The sequence below is a fragment of the Simochromis diagramma genome, unplaced genomic scaffold, assembly GCF_900408965.1.
Source record: "Simochromis diagramma unplaced genomic scaffold, fSimDia1.1 OVJJ01000271.1, whole genome shotgun sequence".
Classification (NCBI taxonomy): domain Eukaryota; kingdom Metazoa; phylum Chordata; class Actinopteri; order Cichliformes; family Cichlidae; genus Simochromis; species Simochromis diagramma.
The window spans coordinates 1678090-1690647 of NW_024386909.1; the positions used below are offsets into that span (position 1 = coordinate 1678090).

The 12558-nt window shown below is 42.6% G+C and overlaps 1 protein-coding gene across 1 annotated transcript; it reads left to right on the top strand.

Annotated features, from left to right (window-relative positions):
* Window positions 1-4408: 4408 nt before the first annotated feature.
* Window positions 4409-8427, top strand: LOC120736184. Its single transcript, XM_040036162.1, has 2 exons — window positions 4409-6931; window positions 8293-8427. The coding sequence occupies exon 1, from the start codon at window positions 4586-4588 to the stop codon at window positions 6719-6721; it is 2136 nt and encodes a 711-aa protein (XP_039892096.1). The 5' UTR covers window positions 4409-4585; the 3' UTR covers window positions 6722-6931; window positions 8293-8427.
* The last annotated feature ends 4131 nt before the right edge of the window (window positions 8428-12558 follow it).

Sequence of the window (12558 nt, forward strand, 5' to 3'; positions counted from 1 at the left end):
ACAGACAACTGTACAAGAGTTCAGTAGAGACACATATTACTTGTAGAAACACACAACAAAGAATCAGCTCTTCTGCGCCACTCTGTGATGATTCAACAGCACATGAATAAATATTAATAATTCAAATTTAAGTCATTTCCCCTTCCCATTAGCCTCAGGGTAACCTTCATTTCCTCTGCTCTGTATTCCTCATTCTCTGTCACATACTCTTGCTCACTGTCTGCTACACAGACACACGCTCTACAAAAAATGAAGTGGTTTAGTTGTGCTGCCACTGCTGGGGTGCAGTAACTCCACCACCCCACTAGGGGGAGGAAGCGGGTTTGTGTACTCAAGTTTCTCTAGTAAATATAGGAAAAGTTCATGGAGTCTGGCCAAGTTGATACCAGCTCACAAAATATTAGCTCTGAAGTTGGCTGTACTGGAGCATGAGAAATATATGCTTGTAAGTACGATTATATTCTGTGTTCATGTTAAGCTTGTGATGTAAAATGGGTTGTTGACTCTCATATTTGAAGCCGGCATGTTAGCTGCACTGCCGATGCTAATTGTGTTAGCATGTCAATAGGAAATTCCATTATGTGTTAGCATCAAGCTAGCGGGATTTTGAGTTAACATGTTTTCATTTATTTTTTCTTGGTTATACCAGCTATAGTTCAAGTTGCTAAGTCTTCAGTCTGTACTTTGTAATGTGAGAAATATATTATGTTCCAGATGTATGTTTTAATATGCTTTTCTTATGTTTGTAGTTTTACAGTGCCTTCATTAGGGAGACAAATAAACCCTGCAATGAGAACTGGAAGCCTTTGCCTCTCCTTTTGAAGAACTGTTTATCTATCTGCCAAACTGGGCATCAACGTACAGGGAGGGCAGAATAGTAAAAAAGCATCATTCTCATCAACCAGATAGTTCTCTAAAAGAAAGGATGGATGAGACGCTGGAAACAAGGTCAAAAGTGTCCAGTTCTTTACGTTCCAGCCAGCTTACATCATCATCTACTGCTGCCGCCAGAGCACGAGCAAAAGCAGAAGCTGCCCGTGCTCAGCTCTCCTTTGCTAAGCAGGAAGCCAGCATCCTAAAACAACAGGCCGAGCAGCTTAAAAAGAAAGCAGATCTGGATGCAGAGCTACACGTACTCAAATCGCAGAAGGCAGCTGCAGCAGCCCTAGCTGAGGCTCAAGCTTGGGAAGCATCTGCGCAAGAGAGTGAGTACCCACAACAGCCCCAGCTGGACGGCATGCAGCAAATCAGCCCATTAGAACGAGTCCAAGAGTATGTGCAGCAACAGTCAGAACTCGGCGACGATCTGCAGACTCCACAAGTTAATCATCCAGAACTCCTATCTTCTCTGGTGCCACAGCCAGCCACGGCCATCGATGCAACACCAAAAGCTCACAAGGAACCAAGTATCCATCAGCCCAGTAGGAGCAACAACCAAGAATTCACACCTTTGCCAGTCTTCCGTGCTTTGAGCCCAAAGAGAGAATCTTGCAACTGGAGCTATGGAGGCGAGCCAGCAAACTATGATCGATTACACCATCCTCAGTCTAAGGTATGGACACCCACACCTGTAAGGAGTAGTCATGCTGACACTTCTGATCTAACAAGATACCTGATACGGAAAGAGATGATCAGCTCAGGCCTGCTGAGGTTTGATGATCGACCAGAAAATTACTGGGCTTGGAAGGCTTCCTTTCTAAGTTCAATTCAAGATCTGGGTGTAACACCTCAAGAAGAGCTAGACCTGCTATCCAAATGGCTCGGGCCACAATCAGCAGCACAAGCCAAGTGAGTCAGGGCTGCGTACATAAACAATCCCACTGCAGGTCTTCAGATGGTGTGGCAGAGACTCGAAGAGTGTTTTGGCGCACCAGAAGTCATTGAACATGCACTTTTAAAGAAAATCCAAGATTTACCGAAGCTGACGAACAGAGACAACCAGCGTTTGAGAGAGTTGGGGGATCTTCTGCTAGAACTTCATGCTGCAAAGACAAGCGTTCATCTCCCAGGCCTTTCACACCTCGATACAGCCCACGGGGTGAATCCGATTCTGGAAAAACTCCCATACAACCTTCAGGAGAAGTGGGTTGCAGCTGCCTCGAGGTTCAAGAGAGAGAATGCAGTGTCTTATCCTCCATTTTCCTTTTTTTGTGAAACTTGTGAACGAAGAAGCTAAAATTCGTAATGACCCGAGTTTTTCGTGTGTAACCGGTGCCAACGCCAACAATCCTAGAATCGAGACAATGACACAACAGAAGTATCGTTCACATGTCTCTGCTAAGAGGACGGAGATAGCAAGTAATCTGGCAGCCAGCCCAAACGTTCCTACAGGCAAGAACAACTTGGACCCTGATAAACAGTGTCCACTACACTGCAAGCCTCACCCTCTCAGAAAATGCCGTCTTTTCAAAAGTAAGACCCTGGAAGAAAGAAAGGCATACTTAAAGGACAACAACATTTGTTTCAAGTGTTGTTCTTCTGTGCAGCACATGGCCAAAGATTGTCCTAAATCAGTGCGGTGCACAGATTGTGGTAGTGAAAGACATATCACCGCACTACACCCCAATCCTCGTCCTCAAAGAGCAGAGAGCCTGGTGGCTAGTGAAGGGTATGGCGGGGAGGAAAGAGAAGGAGAAGCAAGTGTGGCTGACGTGACATCAAAATGCACAGAAGTATGCGGAGACTCAGTTGGTTCAAGGTCATGCTCTAAGATATGTTTGGTCAGAGTGTATCCTGCTGGGCAACCAGAGAAAGCTGTCAAGATGTATGCTGTTCTAGACGAACAAAGCAATCGCTCCTTGGCTAAAACATACTTTTTTAACATCTTCAACATTGAAGGACAGCTTGAGCCGTATACACTGAAAACATGCTCAGGTGTTGTGGAGATAGCAGGGAGACGAGCCCGTGACTTCATTTTGGAGTCCCTTGATGGCACCACTCAGCTTCCCCTGCCTACTCTCATTGAGTGCGATATGATACCTGATGATAGGACGGAAATCCCATCCCCAGAAGTCACTCATTTCTACCCACATCTGAAGGCAATCAAGGGAAAAATCCCAGAAATTGATCCAGAAGCTGACATCCTCCTTCTCCTTGGCAGAGACATTCTGCGTGTGCACAAAGTCAGAGAACAGCATAATGGTCTCCATAATGAACCATATGCTCAACGACTCGACCTTGGTTGGGTGATCGTAGGGGAAGTGTATCTGGGAGAAGTGCATAAGACATCCAACATCTGTGTATACAAGACCAACATTCTACCAAATGGACGAGCTTCACTCTTGAGTGCATGTCCAAACAATATGCAAGTCAAAGAAAAGCTTGGTTGTCACACCTCGAACCTAAGTCTTCAAAGCTCTGCACAACACTTGAAAAGTAAGGAAAGTGAGTTTGCCAGTCAGGTGTTTCAAAGGACACAACATGATGACGTCCCGGCAATGTCAATCGATGACGAGAGTTTCTTGAAGACATTAGATGAACAAGTCTATAAAGACAGTTACAATACTTGGGTTTCCCCATTACCTTTTCGGTCACCACGAAACCACCTTCCCAATAACAGACCTCAAGCTCTAAAGCGTCTTGCATCTCTTCGGAGAACTCTGGAGAAAAAACCACAAATGAGGAAACACTTCATCGATTTCATGCAAAGAATGTTTGTTGAAAAGCAAGCAGAGCCGGCCCCTCCATTAAAAGAAGGTGAGGAAAGGTGGTATCTACCAATATTTGGGGTTTACCACCCACAAAAACCTGACCAGATAAGGGTAGTGTTCGATTCAAGTGCCAAACATGAAGGGGTTTCCCTCAATGATGTGCTCCTGAGTGGACCCGACTTGAACAACACTCTCCTTGGGGTTCTGATCCGCTTCCGCAGAGAACCTATAGCAGTTACAGCGGATGTGCAGCAGATGTTCTACTGCTTCAAGGTGTGCGAGGAACATCGCAACTTTCTGAGGTTCTTATGGTATGAAAACAATGATCTCCAGAAAGCAGTGAAAGAGTTTCGAATGACAGTACATGTATTTGGCAAACAGTCCATCACCAGCAGTTGCCATTTACTGCCTCAGACGAGCTGCTAAGCAAGCAGAAGACTCCACTACCAGTGCAAGGGAGTTCATCACACGCAATTTTTATGTGGATGATGGACTTGCATCCTTTCCTAATGAAGCAGAAGCCACTGGTGTCCTGCACACTGCCCAAGCGATGCTAGCTAAATCAAACATTAAGCTACACAAGATTGCATCGAACAGCAGCAGTGTTATGCAAGCATTCCCACCAGAAGACTTGGCCAAGGATTTGAAAGATCTAGACTTGGGAGTGGAGTCACTACCTCTTCAGAGGAGTCTAGGTCTAATATGGAATCTGGAAACAGACAACTTCACCTTCTGTGTGTCGAAGGAGGAGAAAACCCTTGACAAAAAGAGGGATTTTGTCTGCAGTGAACAGTTTATTTGACCCTTTGGGATTTGTAGTGCCAGTCACAGTGGGAGGAAGACATTTAGTGAGAAACCTCTCCATTGAACAGTATGACTGGGACACACCATTGCCAGCTTCAAAACAAGAACACTGGAAACTCTGGAAAGACTCTATGAAAGACTTAGATCAGCTCCAGATCCCCAGACTATATGTTCCAGTGTCTTTGTCTACACAGACTCAGCACAGAGAGTTGTGCGTGTTTTCAGATGCATCAGTCATGGCTATAGCTGCTGTGGCTTACTTGAAAACAATTTCTGCAACAGGAGAGATCCACGTGGGATTTGTTATGGCAAAGGCAAAGCTGGCCCCACACCCAGCGCACACCGTGCCCCGTCTTGAGCTTTGTGCTGCGGTTTTGGCAACTGAAATGGCAGTCTTCATTCAAGATGAGATGGATATTGACATTCATTCTGTGACGTACTATACTGACAGCAAGATAGTACTGGGCTACATATATAACACCTCACGCAGGTTTTATGTCTATGTGTCAAACAGGATAGCACAGATCAGAAAGTCGTCTCGTCCAGATCAGTGGCATTACATCACCACTGAAGAAAACCCAGCAGACCATGGAACTCGGCCAACAACTGCTGCAGCTCTCAAAGGCACCAATTGGTTCACTGGACCATCATTTCTATTGGGCCCTTCAAAACGACTCCTTCCCCAGAGTGATGACTTTGAGCTGATACATCCGGAGGTGGATCCAGAAGTTCGCCCTGAAGTAACGACCTTCAGCTCAATGGTTAAAGAAAGCTCGCTTGGAGCTCAAAGGTTTCTTACATTTTCCACTTGGAGAGCTTTGACTCGTGCAGTCTCCACACTAATCAAAAAGGCAAGGAGTGTTGCAGATACACATGGTGGCAACACTGGGGATGAAGAAGAACAAGCAGTAAAAGTGATCATTAAAACTGCACAACAAGATGCCTTTGCAAGGGTGTTGCAGTGTCTAGCCAAAGGGGACCGAATCCCAAAACAAAGTCCACTGCGAAAGCTGACACCATTTCTGGACAAAGATGGGCTATTAAGAGTTGGCGGCCGTATGTCCTCAGCCGATATGTCTTTTGATGATAAACATCCTCTGGTCATTCCCAAGACGCACATTGCTACATTATTGGTCAGAAGATATCACGAACAGGCTGCGCACCAAGGACGCCATTTCACGGAGGGAGCTATTAGGTTGGCAGGACTTTGGCTGATTGGGGGAAAAAGGCTTGTATCTAGTGTGATACACAAATGTGTAACTTGCAAAAGGCTGAGAGGTAAAATGGAGGACCAGAAGATGTCAGACTTACCATCTGAAAGACTTTCACCAGATCCACCATTTACTCATGTAGGGTTGGATGTTTTTGGACCTTGGATGGTGACTGCCCGAAGAACAAGAGGAGGGCATGCGGAAAGTAAACGATGGGCAGTAATGTTCACTTGTTTGACTACCAGAGCTGTGCACATTGAGGTTATAGAGACTATGACCACTACAAGCTTCATCAATGGGCTCAGACGTTTCATTGCCATAAGAGGGCCGATCAAAACAATCAGATCAGACCGGGGAACAAATTTCACTGGAGCCTATAAAGAACTCAGACTTGACACATCAGATTCTGAGGTGAGGAATTACCTTAAAAGCAACAAGTGTACTTGGATATTCAATCCTCCCCACTCTTCCCACATGGGTGGGGTGTGGGAGAGGATGATTGGTATCGCTCGGCGAATCTTAGATGCTCTTCTTCTGAGGCTGAATCCATCGTACCTCACACATGAGACACTTGTCACCCTGATGGCAGAGGTTACCGCCATTATAAATTCAAGACCATTGGTCTCAGTGTCTTCTGACCCAGAAGCACCGGCAGTTCTCACCCCATCAATGTTGTTGACACAGAAACGAGATACGTTGACTGCTCCCTCTGGGAATTTTGATGTTAATGATCTGTCCAACAAACACTGGAAAAGGGTCCAAGCACTCGCTGATGCATTTTGGAAGAGGTGGAAAACGGAGTATCTGACCACGCTTCAAACACAGAGAAAGTGGACAACAGAGAAGCCAAACCTTCAAGTGGGAGATGTTGTACTGATGAAGGATTCGCAAGTAAAAAGGACTGAGTGGCCTGTTGGACTTGTGATTAAAGCCTTTCCTAGCCAAGATCATAGAGTACGTAAGGTGGAAGTGAAGGTAGTCAAGAATGGCACTCCTAAAGTGTATTTGCGGCCAGTGTCAGAGGTTGTTTTACTACTACATCCAGGGAATGGGTAGTGGTATAATTCATTATACCAGGCGGGGAGTGTGCTGCCACTGCTGGGGTGCAGTAGCTCCACCACCCCACTAGGGGGAGGAAGCGGGTTTGTGTACTCAAGTTTCTCTAGTAAATATAGGAAAAGTTCATGGAGTCTGGCCAAGTTGATACCAGCTCACAAAATATTAGCTCTGAAGTTGGCTGTACTGGAGCATGAGAAATATATGCTTGTAAGTACGATTATATTCTGTGTTCATGTTAAGCATGTGATGTAAAATGGGTTGTTGACTCTCATATTTGAAGCCGGCATGTTAGCTGCACTGCCGATGCTAATTGTGTTAGCATGTCTATAGCTGGGTTTCATTTGACGTAGACGTGACGTCGACGTAAAGCGCGAAATTTGACTGGAGGGCGGAAGTGAAAAAGATCAGCGCAAAATCACAGACAGACAGTACGCAAAATGCCTTTGTCCTGTTGTGTTTACGGATGCTCCAGTAGGTCGACCCGAGAAACTGATAAACGGTATTTTAGGGTACCAAAAATAGCCCAACGAAGAGGAGAAAAATGGAAAATTCTAACCGAAAAACGTAGGAAAAAATGGATTTTAAATTTACGTTTACAGTCGGGAGGAGCAGAGTCTGCCAATGCCCGTGTCTGCAGCGACCACTTCGTCAGAGGTAATGTTATGTTTGCAAACGAACTTATTAGCATTATGTTGTCGTTAAATTCTCGTTTACTTAGTGCTTTTAAGTTAGTAGTCTAATATTGACTTGATTGGGACTATAGGCTGCCCAAGTGCTTTGCAATCACTTCTCCATCCTCCTTTGCAATTACCCAAGTCTTCAGAGGTGTCTCGTTAGACCTCTGAGAATGGTTTACCTTGAAACAAACAACTGTCACTCTAACGAAGTCCTAAGGATTTGGCATGTTTGTTGGCGTTAAAGCCGCTAACGCTAACTGTTAGCGTGTTTAAGATAAAGCAATATAAGAACAAACACTCACCCTTGCAAACACCAAACTGTATCCATCACGGAGACGTTTTGTTCCAAGGTTGTGGACCCACCCGCTGACAAAAAAATTGTACGCCTCCAGACTCTTGAAAGCTTTCATTTGCTGCCTAGTGTAGTAAGAAGTCTGGAGGACCAAGTAGTTGGTGATATCCACAGCGTCGATAGTAGGCAAATCCTTTACTTCTGTGGTGTATTCGGACATTTTCAAAGAATACGGATCACGTCCGATATATTTTTTAACTATCTGTTTATATCTCTCCCGAGAAACGGGGTCTAAAGTTGCACAATAGCTGCTCTCCTGACTCTCCACAGTGTCCTCCATGTTTACTTCCGCCCTCCACTCAAAAATCGCGCTGCCTCCGCACGTCATCAGAACCACGTGACTGCAACCCAAGTATAGGAAATTCCATTATGTGTTAGCATCAAGCTAGCGGGATTTTGAGTTAACATGTTTTCATTTATTTTTTCTTGGTTATACCAGCTATAGTTCAAGTTGCTAAGTCTTCAGTCTGTACTTTGTAATGTGAGAAATATATTATGTTCCAGATGTATGTTTTAATATGCTTTTCTTATGTTTGTAGTTTTACAGTGCCTTCATTAGGGAGACAAATAAACCCTGCAATGAGAACTGGAAGCCTTTGCCTCTCCTTTTGAAGAACTGTTTATCTATCTGCCAAACTGGGCATCAACGTACAGGGAGGGCAGAATATTAGTAATACATGAAGATGTTAATGAGAGTGTATCACTGTGGTATTTTAAAAATGCTATTTCATCAGCCTGAAACACACTGGCTTCCTCAAAATGCTTTCCTTACTGCTTGACAGCCACTGGTAAAACATACAATTAATCTAAGGCTTAACATTAGTAGTGCTTTTACTTACCTTAGTCCCCTTCCAGTAAAATATGTTGGTGGTAGTCCGATGGTATCAGAACTCTGCCGTCTACTAAAAAATGCTGAATGACAATGTTCAGCCATTTGTTTGAGAGCTCAAGCTAAAGTGCACTTAGGTTCAGCAGCAGGAACAGGATCCAAAACACATCAGTACGTCCACCTCCGAATGGCTTAAGTAAAACAAAATGCTGACTTCGGATCAGCCTAGTCAAAGTCTTAACCTGTACCTGAATCAGATGCTGTGGCATGACTTCAAAAACAGTTCATATTGAAAATCCTCCAATGTTGCTGAATTACAGCAATTCTCCAAAGATGTGTGGGCCAAAATTCCTCAACAGAGGTGTAAAAAGCTCATTGCCAGTCATCGCAAATGCCTGATTGCAGTTGTTGCTGCTAAGAGTGCCCCGACCAGTTATTAAGTTTAGGGGGCAATCACCTATTCACACACAGCCATGTAGGTTTGCATTTTTTTCCCCTTAATCATAAACATCTACATTTAGTATGGAAGAGGGTTAGGGTCCCTGGAAGAAAAAACAAGAAAAAGTGGGCATGTCTTTTTTTTCCAGAATTCTGGAAAAAAAAAAGAAAGAAAGATCTGAAACATGTAAGTGTGACAAAAATACAAAAAAAAAACAAAAAAAAAAACCCAAACAGGAATTCAGGAAGTAACACGTTTTCACACCATAGAGAGTCTAATGGTGTCATCTTTGGTGACATCTGGTGGTCAAAAGTATGAAGAGCAGCTTAATCCTAAAAACTTGAACTGGACTGCTTCATGATGATGACCTGCTCTGCAGAGCTGAGCTAAAGATTTTGTTTAACATCACGTGACAGTTGTAATAGCAGGCTAAAACTTTGGTGCTTTGAACATTATGTCTATTTGAATAATAAAGAATTTCATTATAGGTTGGGAGCAAGCTTGTGGTGTGAGGTCCATGCCTCTATGTGCTCATGTAAATAACCAGTGGACCATTTATATAAAATATACAATAACTTATATGTATAGTTTATTTCTTATGTATATTTTTGACCTGGGGTTGCTTGTGAACTAGTTTTTATTTATTTGTCTATCCATGAAGCCAGGCATCTAACCAGACGCTCACTCTGGATTTCATGACCTTAGCCTCCAGTAATACAGCGAGGAATCTTGGAGGCGTTTTTGACCAGATGTGTTTTTATTCATCTTTTAATGCCTAAAAATGAATACTTAAAATACATTAAAAAAAATTAAAAATACTTTAAAAAAAATCCATTTAATTCTGATTGGGAACATTTCCTGCAAAATGGAAACAAAATGGCATTGTTGGCTGGCTGCCACGAGATGGCGCCATCAACACTAAAGTTAGATGTTCAACGTGCCCATAGAGCTGAGAAATACTACAGTCAGAAAGTTGGAGTTGACCTGTCAGAGAAGGTGAAGACTGAGCTGAAGACACTGTAGGAGAGAGTTTAAAAGCCTCTTGACAGGAAGCCCATGATCACCAAGCTCACCAAGAATTATAAAATGTTAATAAATAAATCAAGAAACAAATTTATGAATGAATATGGAGATAAATTCTTCTTAAAAGGTTGATAAATGCATACAATATATTATAATACATAACCCATAAGCCTAAACTGAGATATACAAATGTTTGTGAGTAATTTTACAAATGCATGTTTGAAGCCACACACAAATTCAAATTGATTCAATCACACATAAAATTATTTTACAAATGCATTTATATGTACAAAGCTGAACTTCCTACTGTATCTTTACAATTTCTTTGTTTCATATCAGACATAATGTAGAGCAAAATAATTTGCGTCACAAATAATCTGAAAATCTGACACTTTTATCAATTAAGATAAAATATTTATATTTAAATAAATAATTTATAAACTGAAAATGTTTGCAGATGTGTTTTTGTGCTAGCTTCCCTATATGGGACATTAATTTTAACAAGCCTGCTAAATAAATAACAAATCAAACAAGAGCATGTCAATGTGTAAATACTGCATTAATTTGGCAACAAGTAAAATAATAGTAATGAAAAGATCGCTTTGCTCAGGTTGAGGTGTGGGTCATCAACCAATTGGAAGGACAGTGGATTGATTGCTTTTCTCCACATGATAAAGTATCCTGACCAAGATGCTCAACTCCAAGTTGTTCCTTGTTCTTCCATCAGAGCCTGAATATATGTAACTGTGTGCATAGAGAAAATGCTATATATGTACACTATATTGCCAAAATTATTCACTCACTCATCCAGATTATTGAATTCAGGTGTTTCAATCACTTTCATGGTGATAGGTGTAAAAAATCAAGCACCTAGGCAAGCAGACTGTGTCTCCAAACATTTGTACAATGCAAAGTGCTGGCTGTAGTGGTGTAAAGCATGCTGCCACTGCACACCACAGCAGTGGAGATGTGTTCTCTGAAGAGACAATTCACGCTTCTATGTTTGGTAGTCTGATAGACAAATCTGGGTTTGGTGGTTGCAAGGAGAATCGTGGATTAAAGACATGGATGAGCGAGTTTTGTGTGGAAGAACTTGACTGGCCTGCACAGAGTCCTTATCGAACACCTTTAGGATGGATTCGAGTGGAGACTGCGAGCCAGGCCTTCTTATCCAACATCAGTGTCTGACCTCACAAATGTGTGTCTGGAAGAAGACACTCCTAAACCTGTGGAAAGCCTTCACTAAAGAGTTGAAACTATTATGTGACGTCTGTGGCAGCAACAGAAGTGTGTATCAACAATGGATAATATGGAGTGCGGGAGAGAGTACCACCGTGCAGGATTTAAAGCGTGGAAGTACTGACATAACTTTAAGTTTTAGTCTGTAAAAAGTGACAAAAACATTAGCATCCACTGTACACGTGTGGGAAGAAAACTTCTTTCTACAGAAAAAATTTAACTTAAATTCTGAGCAAGCACAAGGAATGTGAAATTCACAGAGAAACTCCCCACTGCAGCACTGGGTAAACCTCCACTGGCCCCACTCCTGCTAAACACGTGAAAACAGACTTAAGAGCGACAGGACTTAGTGCCACTCAATCTTTGATTTTATTTATTTTTTGCTGTGTTTTACTTGCGTCTACTAGAAAGAGCGCGTGTAGACACAAAACATTATTTTATTTTATATGCTAGAATGTCACGATTCGGCTGTGTGGCAGGCAGGAAGTGGACCCAAACGCAAGCTCACAGAGGCAGGAATGAACTCAAAACACAGCTTTATTGCTGGAGGGAAATGGCAAAACAAACTGATAAGAAACTACACTGGGAAGCAATACACTAGCACACAGGCACACAGCCATGAATCAGGGAGAATGCGACACTGAACAGAGGGAGACGCGGACATAAATACACAGAGGTTTAACGAGGGAGGTGGGAGCACACGGGGAACACAGCTGACACAGATAATCATAACGAGACAGGGCAGGAGCAACACAACATGACGCATACTGACGGGAGACTGTCAAAGTAAAACAGGAAGTACACAGAGGCGCAGACAGGAGGAGAGAGGGAGCACGGGGAGAGCACAGGCATAACGGGCTGGGGAAAACATGGAATAAAACACGAGGGGAAACGAGGGCTCACAGATACATAGAGGAGCACACAGGGGGTAAAAGTCACAAGGGGAAATCAAATAAGGAACAAAATACAAAAATACATGAAACTAAGAATGCTGGGCCAACATGGCCCAGGATCATGACATAGAATATGCAGAAAATGGGTTTAAATGTCTTCAAGTCAAAGACAGTTGCATATAATTAAATTTTTGCTTAATGCAATGTGCATAAGATTAAAAGATTAAAACTCATAAAACTATTTTTTATAAAAGGCTTTCCATTTGATTCAATTTTATATGATAGATTATGCATAAAAAACATAATTGGTCTGAAAGGTCTGTTGCTTTATTCAGGTTGAGTATATATTTTTTTAAAAGTAACCAAGTAACTAAATACTTTT